Below are 15,272 nucleotides of genomic sequence, written 5' to 3'. Positions count from 1 at the left end.
CAGTACTACTTAAGTCCAAACGAGCTGGGTTTTCACTGTTTCTTCTCCCTTTTTTTATGGTTTTTTCGTTTTCCTTTTTCATTGGGTTTCTCCATTTTTTTTCTCTGTTTTTTATTTTCTCGCCGTTTTTCTTTGGTTTTATTCATTTCTTTCTTGGTTTTCATTGGGTTTTTCTTTTTTCCTTTTTCTTCTGTTTTGTTTCCTTCTTTCTCATTTTTCATCGGTTTTTTGTTTCTTTGTTTTTGTTTGGTTATCTTATTTCTTCTCTATTTTTTGTTTTTCTTATGTTTCTTTTGGTTTTTACTTTACATTTTTTTTGTATATGTCAAGAGCATTTTTCTAATTATGTCTCTCAAACACTCCATTTTTGTGGTGTTTCGGGAGGCACCTTAAGCTGTGAAACATGCCACATCTGTTCAGATGCTCGCTAAACTCGTAACCTAAATATTCTCCTCAGTGGTCTAATCGTAGAAAGTTAACTTTCTTGTTAGAGTGATTTTCTACTTCACTCCAATTTTCCTTGAAGTTTTTAAGGTTTCAAACTTATGTTTCATTATGTAAATCTAACCATATCTACTCAAATCATTCGTGAAAGCAATAAACAAGAGGAATCCACCGCGTGCAGCTACACTCGTCAGACCACATATATCCATATGTATGATTTTCAACAAGTCGTCCCCCATTCCATATGTTTTGTGAACAATGTTCTAGTCATTTTTTCCCATCAGACAAGGTTCACGAGTGTCAAATGATTCAAAATCAAAGACTCCCAAAGTCCATTACTATGGAGTTTTTTCATGTGTTTCTTGCCAATGTGACCCAAACGGCACTGCCACAAATAAGTGAAATTTGTATTATCAGTCTTATTAAAACACTCAGCGTCAGTTACGATAGTGCCACCAATGTTGGAGGCGACATGCAGCATGGCACTTGTAATTGCATCAAACCAAACCATAGCCGTATCTAAAGCGCCGAAGGAAAATAATACATACACACATGTAGTGTTATACCAAAGTTGTACAGCTCCCAAGAACACAAATTGCTCTTTCATTACTTAATCAATCTTTTGTTTAATATTTTCAAAATTTTAGTCAAATAAAATTATACATTACTTAGCCAAAAATTGCACTCTTAAAAGATGTGCAACTTTAGTAAAATGTCGATGCACATTTTCAAACAAGATGAGTGACATGTGGGTATGTTTTCGGAAATCTATTTTGGTTCTAGGGAGCAAATGCTCCTGCGTGCCAAAAATGGATTTTATAAATGTAAAAAAGAACTTGAAAAAAATAGATACGTTCATTGTCATACCCAAATGGTACATGCAAATTTTCAGGGAAAAATTATGCATTTTGACTCGTGCAAAAAAACAAGTCGAACGCCAAATGTTACACTTTAATTTTGTTTTTTCTCCGAAGAAGCACTGCTATTCCATATGCCATGATAATTGTCAAGCACACTTGCTACACAAATATGAACGTCTACAAAAAATTTCAGAATTTTAAAATTTATTTACTATTTATTTTGATTTTACTGTTCATTAGGGAGCATATGCTCCCCTGCAAAAAAGGGAGCATATGCTCCCAGAGCCAAAAATCCACGTCCGAAGCATATTTTGTGCTTCTTACTATATTGTCACTTTAGAGAGAGTTCGAAAGCCTGAAAGGAGGGACGGTTACAAGGGGCGAATGAAAGAAATATGCCCTAGAGGCAATAATAAAGTTGTTATTTTATATTTTCTTATATCATGATAAATGTTTATTATTCATGCTAGAATTGTATTAACCGGAAACTTGATACATGTGTGGATACATAGACAAAGCACTGTGTCCCTAGTAAGCCTCTACTAGACTAGCTCGTTAATAAAAAATGGTTAAGTTTCCTAACCATAGACATTTGTTGTCATTTTATGAATGGGATCACATCATTAGGAGAATGATGTGATGGACAAGACCCATCCGTTAGCTTAACATAATGATCGTTAAGTTCTATTGCTATTGCTTTCTTCATCACTTATACATATTCCTTCGACTATGAGATTATGCAACTCCCGAATACCGGAGGAATACCTTGTGTGCTATCAAACGTCACAACGTAACTGGGTGATTATAAAGATGCTCTACAGGTATCTCCAAAGGTGTTTGTTAGGTTGGCATAGACCGAGATTAGGATTTGTCACTCTGAGTATCGGAGAGGTATCTCTGGGCCCTCTCGGTAATGCACGTCATAATAAGCCTTGCAAGCAATGTGACTAATGAGTTAGTTGCGGAATTATGCATTACGGAACGAGTAAAGAGACTTGCCGGTAACGAGATTGAACTAGGTATGATGATACCGACGATCGAATCTCGGGCAAGTAACATACCGATGACAAAGGGAATGACGTATGTTGTTATGCGGTTTGACCGATAAAGATCTTCGTAGAATATGTAGGAACCAATATGAGCATCCAGGTTCCGCTATTGGTTATTGACCGGAGATGTGTCTCGGTCATGTCTACATAGTTCTCGAACCCGTAGGGTCCGCACGCTTAACGTTCGATGACGATTTGTATTATGAGTTGTGTGTTTTGGTGACCGAAGTTTGTTCGGAATCCCGGATGAGATCACGTACATGACGAGGAGGCTCGAAATGGTCGAGAGGTAAAGATTCATATATTGGAAGGTTATATACGGACACCGGAATGGTTCCGAAGAGGTTCGGGGATTTTTTGGAGTACCGGGAGGTTACTGGAACCCCCCGGGAATGTTAATAGGCCTCATGGGCCATAGTGGAGAGAGGGAGGCAGGCCACAAGAGGTGGCGTGCGTCTTCCCCCTACCCAATCCGAATTGGACAAGGGGTGGGGGTGCGGCCCCCCCTTTCCTTCTCCCTCTCCCCTCTTTCCCCTTCCCCTCTCTGTTGGAAGGAGGGGGGCGAATCCTACTAGGAGTGTAGTCCTAGTAGGACTCCCCCCATGGCGCGCAACCCCTAGGGCCGGCCACCTCCTCCTCCCCTCCTTTATATACGGAGGTGGGGGGCACCCCAAAGGCACATCAATTGTTCTCTTAGCCGTGTGCGGTTCCCCCCTCCACAGTTTACTCCTCCGGTCATAGCGTTGTAGTGCTTAGGCGAAGCCTTGTGTGGATCACATCACCATCACCGTCACCACGCCGTCGTCCTGACGAAACTCTCCCTTGACCCTCTGCTGGATCAAGAGTTCGAGGGACGTCATCGAGATGAACGTGTGCTGAACACGGAGGTGCCATACATTCGGTACTTGAATCGGTTGGATCGCGAAGATGTTCGACTACATTAACCGCATTAACCTAACGCTTCCGTTTTCGGTCTACGAGGGTACGTGGACACACTCTCCCCCTCTCGTTGCTATGCATCTCCTAGATAGATCTTGCATGATCATAGGAAACTTTTTGAAATTGCATGCTACGTTCCCCAACAGTGGCATCCGAGCTAGGTCTATGCATAGATGATAAGAACGGGTAGAACACAAAGAGTTGTGGGCGATAATAGTCGTACTGCTTACCACCAACGTCTTACTTTCATTCGGCGGTATTGTTGGATGAAGCGGCCCGGACCAACATTACATGACCACGTTCATGAGACAGGTTCTACCGACGTGCTTTACACACAGGTGACTGGCGGGTGTCTGTTTCTTCAACTTTAGTTGAATCGAGTTTGACTACGGCCGGTCCTTGTTGAAGGTTAAAACAGCACACTTGACGAAAAATCGTTGTGGTTTTGATGTATAGGTAAGAACGGTTCTTGCTAGAAGCCCGTAGCAGCCACGTAAAACTTGCAACAACAAAGTAGAGGATGTCTAACTTGTTTTTGCAGGGCATGTTGGATGTGATATGGTCAAGACGTGATGAGATATAAATTGTTGTATGAGATGATCGTGTTTTGTAAAAGTTATCGGCAACTGGCAGGAGCCTTATGGTTGTCGCTTTATTGTATGAAATGCAATCGCCATGTAATTGCTTTACTTTATCACTAAGCGGTAGCGATAGTCGTAGAAGCAATAGTTGGAGAGACGACAATGACGCTACGATGGAGATCAAGGTGTCAAGTCGGTGACGATGGAGATCATGATGGTGCTTTGGAGATGGAGATCAAAGGCACAAGATGATGATGGCCATATCATGTCACATATTTTGATTGCATGTGATGTTTATCTTTTATGCATCTTATTTTGCTTAGTACGGCGGTAGCATTATAAGATGATCCCTTACTAAATTTCAAGGTATAAGTGTTCTCCCTGAGTATGCACCGGTGCGACAGTTCGTCGTGCCGAGACACCACGTGATGATCGGGTGTGATAAGCTCTACGTTCACAAACAACAGGTGCAAGCCAGTTTTGCACGTGCGGAATACTCGGGTTAAACTTGACGAGCCTAGCATGTACAGACATGGCCTCGGAACACTGGAGACCGAAAGGTCGAACGTGAATCATATAGTAGATATGATCAACATAGAGATGTTCACTATTGAAAACTACTCCATCTCACGTGATGATCGGACATGGTTTAGTTGATATGGATCACGTGATCATTTAGATGACTCGAGGGATGTCTATCTAAGTGGGAGTTCTTAAGTAAATTGATTAATTGAACTTAATTTATTATGAACTTAGTCCTTGTAGTATTTGCATATCTATGTTGTAGATCAATAGCTTGTGATGTAGCTCCCCGTTTATTTTTGGTATGTTCCTAGAGAAAAATAGTTAAAAGATGATAGTAGCAATGATGCGGACTGGGTCCATGATCTGAGGATTATCCTCATTGCCCCACAGAAGAATTATGTCCTTGATGCACCGCTAGGTGACAGACCTATTGCAGGAGAAGATGCAGACGTTATGGACATTTGGCAAGCTCGGTATGATGACTACTTGATAGTTTAGTACGCCATGCTTTACGGCTTAGTACCGGGACTTCAAAAACGTTTTGAACTCCACGGAGCATATAAGATGTTGCAAGAGCTGAAATTGGTATTTCAGACTCATGGCCGAGTCAAGAGGTATGAGACCTCTGACAAGTACTTTGCCTACAAGATGGAGGAGAATAGCTCAACCAGTGAGCATGTGCTCAGAATGTCTGAGTACTACAATCGCTTGAATCAAGTGGGAGTTAATTTTCCAGATAAGATAGTGATTGACAGAGTTCTCTAGTCACTATCACCAAGTTACTGGAACTTCGTGATGAACTATAATATGCAAGGGATGATGAAAATGATTCCCGAGCTCTTCGCGATGCTAAAATAGGCGGAGGTAGAAATAAAGAAAGAGCATCAAGTGTTCATGGTTAACAAGACCACTAGTTTCAAAAAAAAGGCAAGGGAAAAGAAAGGAAACTTCAAGAAAGAATGGCAAGCAAGTTGCCACTCCCGTGAAGAAACCCAAAGCTAGACCTAAGCCTGAAACTGAGTGCTTCTACTGCAAAGGGAATGGTCAATGGAAGCGGAACTACCCCAAATACTTGGCGGATAAGAAGGATGGCAAAGTGAACAAAGGTATATTTGATATACATGTTATTGATGTGTACTTTACTAGTGTTCATAGTAACCCCAGGGTATTTGATACCGGTTCAGTTGCTAAGATTAGTAACTCGAAATAGGAATTGCAAAATGAACAGAGACTAGTTAAGGGCGAGGTGACGATGTGTCTTGGAAGAGATTCCAAGGTTGATAAGATCACCAGCGCACACTCCCTCTACCTTCGAGATTAGTGTTGGACCAAAATAAATGTTATTCGGTGTTTGCGTTGAGCATGAATATGATTGGATCATGTGTATTGCGATATGGTTATTCATTTAAGTTAGAGAATAATGGTTGTTCTGTTTACATGAATAAAACCTTCTATGGTCATACACCCAATGGTTTATTGAATCTCGATCATAGTGATACACATATTCATAATATTGATGCCAAAAGATGCAAAGTTGATAATGATAGTGCAACATATTTGTGGCACTGCCGTTTAGGTCATATTGGTGTAGAGCACATGAAGAAACTCCATACAGATGGATTTTTGGAATCACTTGATATTGAATCATTTGATACTTGCGAACTATGCCTCATGGGCAAGATGACTAAAACTCCGTTCTCCGGAACAATGGAGCGAGCCATTGACTTATTGGAAATAATACATACCGATGTATGGGGTCCGATGAGTGTTGAGGCTCGTGGCGGGTATCATTATTTTCTGACCTTCACAGATGATTTGAGCAGAAATGGGTATATCTACTTGATGAAACACAAGTCTGAAACATTTGAAAAGTTCAAAGAATTTCAGAGTGAACTGGAGAATCCTCGTAACAAGAAAATAAAGTTTCTACGATCTGATCGCGGAGGCGAATATTGAGTTACGAGTTTGGCCTTCATTTAAAACAATGTGGAATAGTTTCACAACTCACACCACCTGGAACACCACAACGTAATGGTGTGTCCGAACGTCGTAACCGTACTTTATTAGATATGGTGTGATCTATGATGTCTCTTACCGATTTACCGCTATCGTTTTGGGGTTATGCTTTAGAGACGGCTGCATTCACGTTAAATAGGGCACCATCTAAATCCGTTGAGACGACACCATATGAACTGTGGTTTGGCAAGAAACCTAAGCTGTCGTTTCTTAAAGTTTGGGGCTGCGATGCTTATGTGAAAAAGCTTCAACCTGATAAGCTCGAACCCAAATCGGAGAAATGCGTCTTCATAGGATACCCAAAGGAAACCTTTGGGTACACCTTCTATCACAGATCCGAAGGCAAGATATTCGTTGCTAAGAATGGATCCTTTCTAGAGAAGGAGTTTCTCTTGAAAGAAGTGAGTGGGAGGAAATGTAGAACTTGATTAGGTAATTGTACCTTCTCTCGAATTGGAAAGTAGCTCATCACAGAAAACCGTTCCCGTGATGCCTACACCAACTAGTGAGGAAGCTAATGATAATGATCATGAAACTTTGGATCAAGTTACTACCGAACCTCGTAGGTCAACCAGAGCACGTTCCGCACCAGAGTGGTACGATAATCCTGTTGTGGAAGTCATGTTACTAGACCATGACGAACCTACAAACTATGAGGAAGCGATGATGAGCCCAGATTCCGATAAATGGCTTGAGGCCATGAAATCTGAGATAGGATCCATGTATGAAAACAAAGTATGGACTTTGATTGACTTGCCCGATGATCGGCAAGCCATTGAGAATAAATGGATCTTCAAAAGGAAGACGGACGCTGATAATAGTGTTACTATCTACAAAGCTCGAATTGTTGCAAAAGGTTTTCAACAAGTTCAAGGTGTTGACTACGATGGGATTTTCTCATTCGTATCGATGTTTAAAGTCCATCCGAATCATGTTAGCAATTGTCGCATTTATGAAATCTGGCAAATGGATGTCAAAACTACATTTCTTAATGGATTTATTAAAGAAGAGTTGTATATGACGCAACCAGAAGGTTTTCTCAATCCTAAAGGTGCTAACAAAGTGTGCAAACTCCAGCGATCCATCTATGGACTAGTGCAGGCATCTCGGAGTTGGAATATACGCTTTGATAAGATGATCAAAGCATATGGTTTTATACAGACTTATGGTGAAGCCTGTATTTACAAGAAAGTGAGGGGGAGCTCTGTAGCATTTCTAATATTATATGTGGATGGCATATTGTTAATTGGAAATGATATAGAATTTCTAGATAACATAAAAGGATACTTGAAGAAAAGTTTTTCAATGAAAGACCTCGGTGAAGCTTCTTATATATTAGGCATCAAGATCTATAGACATAGATCAAGACGCTTAATAGGACTTTCACAAATCACATACCTTGATAAAGTTTTTGAAGCAGTTCAAAATGGATCGGTCAAAGAAAGGGTTCTTGCCTGTGTTACAAGGTGTGAAGTTGAGTAAGACTCAAAACCCAACCACGGCAGAATATATAGAGAGAATGAAAGTCATTTCCTATGCCTCAGTCATAGGTTCTATAAAGTACGCCATGTTGTGTACCAGACCTATTGTGTGCCTTGACATGAGTTTGGCAAATGGGTACAATAGTGATCTAGGAGTAGATCATTGGACATCGATCAAATTATCCTTAGGTACCTAAAGAGGACTAAGGAAATATTTCTCGGTTATGGAGGTGATAAAGAGTTCGTCGTAAAGAGTTACGTCGATGCAAGCTTTAACACCGATCTAGATGACTCTGAGTCTTGATCTAGATACATATTGAAAGTGGGAGCAATTAGCTAGAGTAGCTCCATGCAGAGCATTTTAGACATAGAAATTTGCAAAATACATACAGATCAGAATGTGGCAGACCCGTTGACTAAACTTCTCTCACAAGCAAAACATGATCACACCTTAGTATTATTTGGGTGTTAATCACATGGCGATGTGAACTAGATTATTGACTCTAGTAAACCCTTTGGGTGTTGGTCACATGGCGATGTGAACTATGGGTGTTAATCACATGGTGATGTGAACTATTGGTGTTAAATCACATGGCGATGTGAACTAGATTATTGACTCTAGTGCAAGTGGGAGACTGAAGGAAATCTGCCCTAGAGGCAATAATAAAGTTGTTATTTTATATTTCCTTATATCATGATAAATGTTTATTATTCATGCTACAATTATATTAACTGGAAACTTGATACATGTGTGGATACATAGACAAAACACCGTGTCCCTAGTAAGCCTCTACTAGACTAGCTCGTTAATCAAAGATGGTTAAGTTTCCTAACCATAGACATGTGTTGTCATTTGATGAACGGGATCACATCATTAGGAGAATGATGTGATGGAGAAGACCCATCTATTTGCTTAGCATAATGATCGTTAAGTTTCATTGCTATTGCTTTCTTCTATTGTATTATTACATTTGCTTGAATTTCCCCTGAAAAATATTACATAAACTGAAATTATCAGAAGTGGTGCCTAGTGTTTTTGAGATATTATTCAACATACTATTGTGAGTTGGATATGTGTTCGATTTGGTGTTAGATTCCTTTTTGTAAGCATGTATCAATTTGTCTTGGTCGGAGTACATATGTATCATTAATGAAACACTATTTCTATGATTTAGATAATCTCCATTCCTTCTTACTGCATTGGGCAATAGTCCCTCTTTAAATTTGTTATTAAATACAATATTGTACTTCATTGAGAATTTACCAAGCATGTATCGAATTAAACCATGGAGTATATCGTAATACTTGAAAAATTGTTTTGCCCAATATGATTCAAATTTTAATGGGTGGCATTGTGGAATGCCCCTATTTACAATACCCATAAAAGTTAGGTTATGTTCATATATGATTGATTTCACACAAAAAAGTTCATATATGATATTCCTCTGTGTAAAATTTACGAATATTTTCCTAGTTATGTTACAATTAGGTCATCTCACATATTTATTAATACAGTCTGGGTCTTTTATTCGTAACGTAGGACTGATTTTTTTTTTCAGTTAGGCATTGACTCTCTCTTTTTATAAATTGATTCTTGGGAAGTATTTATTTGTACATTTTTTTTTTCATTTTTACGCTTCTTTTTCATTTTTCATGGGAACATGTACGTATTATTTTGTATGTGGTAACTGGGACATGGACACCCTTTTTAGATTATACTCCTTTTGATAACGTGGGGCTCTTTTTTGTAGGGGCAACGTAGGTGTTGAGGATTTTTTTTCCATAACAAAGGAAGGCAAGTGGATTTTGTGTTAGCTGAAACTTAACATGGTTGTTGAGGACTCTTCCATGTACGTGCTGGTTTAATCAGTTTTTCGTACATGCTAATTTTTCTATTAAATATCTTATATGGTCCTCTAATAAATCTTGGCTATTAAATATTGTACATATCTCTTTTCCATCATAAAGGGAGATGGCACGTGGATTGGTATAGCTTGAAAACCAATAAAAACTTGCCAGCAAAGAAAGTGAACGTGGGTGTTTTTCTATGGAGACGTAGGTGTTGAGGAGTCTTTGAAGTAGTTATGTTTTTTCCATCAAAAAGCAAGGCACATGGATTTTTGCAGGTTGAAGCTTGACGTGCTTGTTGAGGACTCTTCCATGTACGTCTTGGTTTAACCTTCTTGATGTACGTGCTATTTTCTGTATTAAAAATCTTGTAGAGTCTTCTAATATATCTTGACCATTAATTTTATAATCTAATGGCTACATTAATCCTGCTGATGTGGATTAACGTGATGACTCGAATGGTGCCTTCAATTAGTAATTATAAGATAAGATGGCAATATTCTTTGTCAGCATCTTACGAGCTTGAATGATTTCATCAAACAGGGAGATTCTCGTGGGAAGGATACTTGCCCAATAGTCTTGAGAAAAGGGGTAGTCGTAGAATAAATGCATAGTTGTTTCTTCAGATTTCTCATTGTAAAACACAGTCATAACAACCAAGATGCATGGATTTCTTCTTCAAGAGGGTTGCATCTGCTACCACATTTTTCCAAAGCCATTTAAGCAAGACATGAGCTTCTACATGTGCTTGTAAGCAACTATACATCTTGATAGATGAATATCCATTATTCTTTCCCTGACAGGTCCATTTATCTTGTACTTGTGGCTGAAAGTGTTGTGTCTCAACTCTTGAAGTTCACTGTATTGTGTGAAAGCTTGAGTAGAAAGTGGTCTCTGAAAGTGCACAGTCAAATCTTATGAATTCACAAAAGAGGTAAAGGCTTATCAGTCATTGATAGCAAAAGAGTGCAACTCTAATTTATTTTTTTGGATCAGTCGTTGATCTAGCCAGGAGTCAAACCAGAGGAGTGTGGAGTTTCCATTTCCAACTTTTCATTCAACATTTGCTTTGAAGGAAGAGAACAATTTTAGATGATTCTTCCACTGACTTGATCCTTATAATCTATCTCCGGAGGATCATTTGAGTACTACCTTTCTCAAATTAGATTGCGCCAAGATGAAAACATGGCACTAAATTCGCCTGTTGGAGAATATTTATGAAAAAACCATTTTCCGTAATATAAACATATCTTGTTTTGTATTTATCAAGCCAGGTTCCAGGATGCTCTTCCAGGACATAAATCGACGGGGTTCACTAAATTTAGGGAAGTGACAACCCTAAAAAAAGGAATTTTGGTATGGTGCGTTTACCATAAATTGTTTATCATTGTGTTGTTTTGTCAGTCTCCTTATAATTGAGTGCGTAGTCAGGGGTGATGAAATATATTGTCTGTCTCTCCCTATCAGCCCGGACTTTTGTAGCAACTAGCTGGAGCATGAATTCAATATGCTATCCGAGCCAAGAGGTTTTGAGTTTAAAACCTTGCCAACGCAGTATTAAATAAAAAGATTCTGTGGTCTACATCGATCCAACGTCTAAGAATTAAATAAGACTAGACGTGAGGAGGGGGGTGTGAAATATATTGCCCGCCTCTCTCCATCAGTTCAAACTTTTGACGCAACTGGCTGGAGCACGAGTTCAATAAAGGGGGTTTGTTGCACAAACAACAAACCCTTCTAGTGAAGCTTTATCCAACAACTTCTAAGCTTTTTTTGACAGGGTAAAGATTTCATTTGTGAGATGATAACAATGTCATTTACAATCAAAGAAGAAATAAAATCAGGCGGGTCATCTTCCCAAACAGAAGAATTCTTGGGCATATATGCTTGCTTAGCCAAAGCATGTGCTACACTGTTTGCTTCTCGGTTGCATAAGAAAAATTTCACCTGTCCGAAGTCACAAGAGAGTCGAGCGCATTCAACAATCATTGCTGCTTGGGAACCATTGAATCTATAAGGATCTTTTACTGCATCAATCACAAGTTCACAATCTGACTCAGCTTCTATCCTCGAGCATCCCACATGACTTCATTCAACAACTTCTAAGTAGTGGATTGGGTACACAAGGATCACGATGTAAGAAATATACATACTACTAATTACTAGTTAGTACCGCAGTTACTAGCTCACATATGCCTCCGATGGATGTACATACAAGAAGAAACACAAGCCCAGAACAGACACAAGTCGTTGTATACATATAACATCAGAGATAGATTTTTTTTAGCAAGAACAGCAGAGATAGCTAATCAATCACGCACACTAGACAGTCCCTTGGGCCTGGGCCGGGCCGTGCGACAAGGGCGTGGCGGAGCAGGTGGGCGGGTCGAGCCAGCGCGCGAAGGCGTCGAGCGTGCGGGCGTCGGCGCGGTAGTGGCGCTGCGTGAAGCGCATGAGCTCCGCCCAGGTGAAGTCCGGGTAGAGCCGCGGCGCCGGCGCCGGCGACGGTGGCGGGCGCACCACCCGGTCCTCCCGCGGGGCGAGGAAGTAGGCCAGCGACCGGCGCTCTTTCTCCCGGTGCACCACCGCGCGGTGGAGGCAGCTCTTGTACCGCCCGTTGGACAGCGCCTGCAAGCCATACATACACCAACTAATGCAAGTGAATCCGTGCTCGTCTGCTAGGCTAGCAAAAGAAAACCTCGGATCGGAAGAAGCCGAGCGCTCGACACGCGGGCTGCTCGCCGCCGGGATGCCAACTCGACACGTTTTAAATAAAGAGAAAGAAGAGAGGACGAGGCCGGCGCACGGACCGGTGCGGGCATGACGAGACGTGCGGAGGAGTCGTCGGCGAGTGCTGTGCGCTCCGCTGCCGCGCGCACAAGCATAGACAGATAGGGGGGTGAGGGCAGGCAGGAGCTACGGACGGGCACTCGTCACGGCACACAGACTCCTTTGGCGTCACCCACCGCTGCGGGGGACAGGCCCCGCCGGCCACCACGGCCTGCCTGCCTGCCTGCCAAGATAGGCAAGCGTCCAAAACGGCCAAAAGAGAAACAACCGCGTATCCTTTTCCGGTCACTCGCTCTTGGTGGTTCAAAAGCTTGCCTGGAAAGAGACGACTAACCATGCACGCATCACTTACATATGCGTGTCCATGTGTAGACGTGCATGAATGCCTAATACTGGTAGTTGAAATATACAATCCAACAGAAGAACATAGTAGAGACACACGATGCAGTTAAGAGTTAACTAGTTAAGACAAGCGATGCAGTTGAAAGGCCGTTTGCTTCAGTCTTTATATATAGATAAACATGCACTTGTGTTAGCAAAAACGTTTGGCTTCTTCCCATGGTTCTCCTCCGGCCGACCTGTCGTTCTCGTCCTCTCACAAAAATTCATGTTGCCGTGTGCTCAAGGTGTTGCTTCAGAGGCAATTGTGTCCTTACGTGTTGATCTGTTGTTGATCACTGTGGATTGCGGAGAGAGCAACACTTTTACGCTCGTGACGACACTAGCAGCTATCCCATAGAGCAACGGTTCTCTGGAATAACAACTCCCGTATTTATTGAAGATGACACTACAAGTATTATCGAATCTAGTCTAGAACAAATTTAAGCAAGCGATGGTGCGTACGTTCCTGTAGACATCATAGCAGCTATCCCATACCATGACCGGCAGACCGGGAAGAGTACGTACCATGAAGGTGTCGCCGATGTTTACCACGAGCTCGCCGGTCTTTGGCCGCACGAAGCGCCATGCGCCGTCGACGAGCACCTGGAGCCCGTCCACGTCGCCGTCCTGCAGCAGGATGGTCAGCGCCGACGGGTCGCAGTGCGGCCCCGTGCCCAGCGTCCGGTCCGGCTCCGGGCACCGCGGGTAGTAGTTGCACCTCATGATGGAGCTGCCGTCGGCGAAGTAGTCCCTGTAGTACCCTCTCCCCAGCCCCAGGCTCATCCCCAGCACCTCCATTATCGCCAGCGACGCCTCCTCCATCGCCTCACAGTACTCCTGGTACACCTCCCTGCGACCACGCGTACGTAGTTTAGGTGTGTGTGCCAAAATCGGACTGCAGAAGCAGAACAATTAAGTCGGTTTACCAACCCTAGGTGCTTGAAGTCGTCGCCTAGGGCGGAGGTGAAGTAGTCCACGACGACGTGGCTGTTGCCGCGGGCGCCGACGTCGTCGTGGTTGTGGCTGAAGGAGAGAGTCTCCTTCCAGGGAAGCTTGGCGGCGAAGCGGTCGGCGTGGGCGGAGGCGTACCCTTCCACGGTCCCCGGGGAGCGGCGGGCGCCCTGCTTAGTGGCGAGCGGCAGTCGGAAGAAGTCCGCCGCGCCGTCGAGCGCGGCGCGGGCCAGCGCAGGGTCCACGCCGTGCCCTGTCACCTGGAAGAAGCCGTGGCTCGCGCACGCCTCGGCGACCTGCGCCGCGGCACGGCCCATCCCGGCGGCGCTGTGCAGAGCTGCGCCTATGTCGACCACAGGCACGTCCAGCTCCAACATCGACGACGGCCGTGCGTCGGCGTTGGGCCAGACGAAGGGAGCCGGGATTTGTTTTTGCTGCCGCCAGAGGTCGAGGACGTCGGTGGCACTGTTGCTGTCTGTCGCGTTCGCGTCCACGGGAACGCATGGGAGGTGAGGACTCCGAGCAACTTCCATGGCCGGAAACGGCATTGCTGCATTGGCTTCTAGAAAGTTCGATAGGTCCACCATGGCAAACACACTATGTGCTACTGGTGGGCGGGTTTGAAGGAAGCTTGAGGGCTATTTGTAACGAGAAAAGCCGGGCCCGTTTGATGCACGACAAAGTGACAAGCCAAGTTTAGCACAAGTGATGGTTTAATGTACAAACTCCAAAAAAACCGCCCCACATGTCATACAATAATTCAGATCTTGGAATAGATTCTACATACATGTTTTAGGTACAGTTTTGTTAAAGCACATCTAGATGTGCTCTAAGTATTGCATATCTAAACCCTATGTCATTGATTTTTCATTAAGATTCGTGCAAGCATTTTCTTTTGTCTTTTATTATTATTATTATTATTTTTCTTTCTCGTTTGATTGAGTCATTTAGACGTGCAATAACTAGGTATACCAAAATCATCCACATGTCATAACCCCATGCCCACAAACCGAGGGTAGCTCAGATGGTGAGATGGTTAGGTTCCTTGGTGGAACCAACCAACCAGAATTCAAATTCTAGACCTGGCATTGATGATCGCATTTTTTCTGGATTTATTTTAGGTCTTTCGGCCATGTGTGTTTAGTGGTAGGAGACGTACATGTCGACTATGAAGGCGTCTATGGCGACATCAATCTCAAGACGATGTGTTGGCTTAGTCTATCGGAGATGCCCATAAGAATAGGGTGTGCATGTGCGTATGTATGAGCGTCTACTTCTCTACTGTGTTCATAACAAAATCCCATGCCCAATGCCAGTTTTGTTGGATCGTTGTTCAAGCGATCTGACTTGCAATGTGAAGCAACCGTGTGTGCGTATGACCTGTAAAACAACTATCCTGTATGCCAA

General features: G+C 42.7%; 1 protein-coding gene across 1 annotated transcript; it reads right to left on the bottom strand.

The window, feature by feature from the left end:
• Positions 1-11,748: 11,748 nt before the first annotated feature.
• On the bottom strand, positions 11,749-14,707 carry LOC109752165 (gibberellin 20 oxidase 2). The gene is made up of 3 exons (XM_020311050.4): positions 13,845-14,707; positions 13,440-13,764; positions 11,749-12,371 (listed from the first exon to the last, which is right to left on the bottom strand). The coding sequence occupies exons 1-3, from the start codon at positions 14,450-14,452 to the stop codon at positions 12,066-12,068; spliced, it is 1,239 nt and encodes a 412-aa protein (XP_020166639.1). The 5' UTR covers positions 14,453-14,707; the 3' UTR covers positions 11,749-12,065.
• Between the last annotated feature and the right edge of the window lie 565 nt (positions 14,708-15,272).

The sequence above is a fragment of the Aegilops tauschii genome, chromosome 1 (assembly GCF_002575655.3).
Source record: "Aegilops tauschii subsp. strangulata cultivar AL8/78 chromosome 1, Aet v6.0, whole genome shotgun sequence".
NCBI lineage: Eukaryota > Viridiplantae > Streptophyta > Magnoliopsida > Poales > Poaceae > Aegilops > Aegilops tauschii.
This window is presented reverse-complemented; position numbering and strand designations above follow the sequence as displayed.

Coding starts and splice junctions, on each gene's coding strand:
- LOC109752165 (XM_020311050.4), bottom strand. CDS start 14,452: ATGGTGGACCTATCGAACTTTCTAGAAGCCAATGCAGCAATGCCGTTT. Junction 13,765..13,844: donor GACGACTTCAAGCACCTAGG/GTTGGTAAACCG, acceptor GCGTGGTCGCAG/GGAGGTGTACCAGGAGTACT. Junction 12,372..13,439: donor ACATCGGCGACACCTTCATG/GTACGTACTCTT, acceptor TATGGCTTGCAG/GCGCTGTCCAACGGGCGGTA.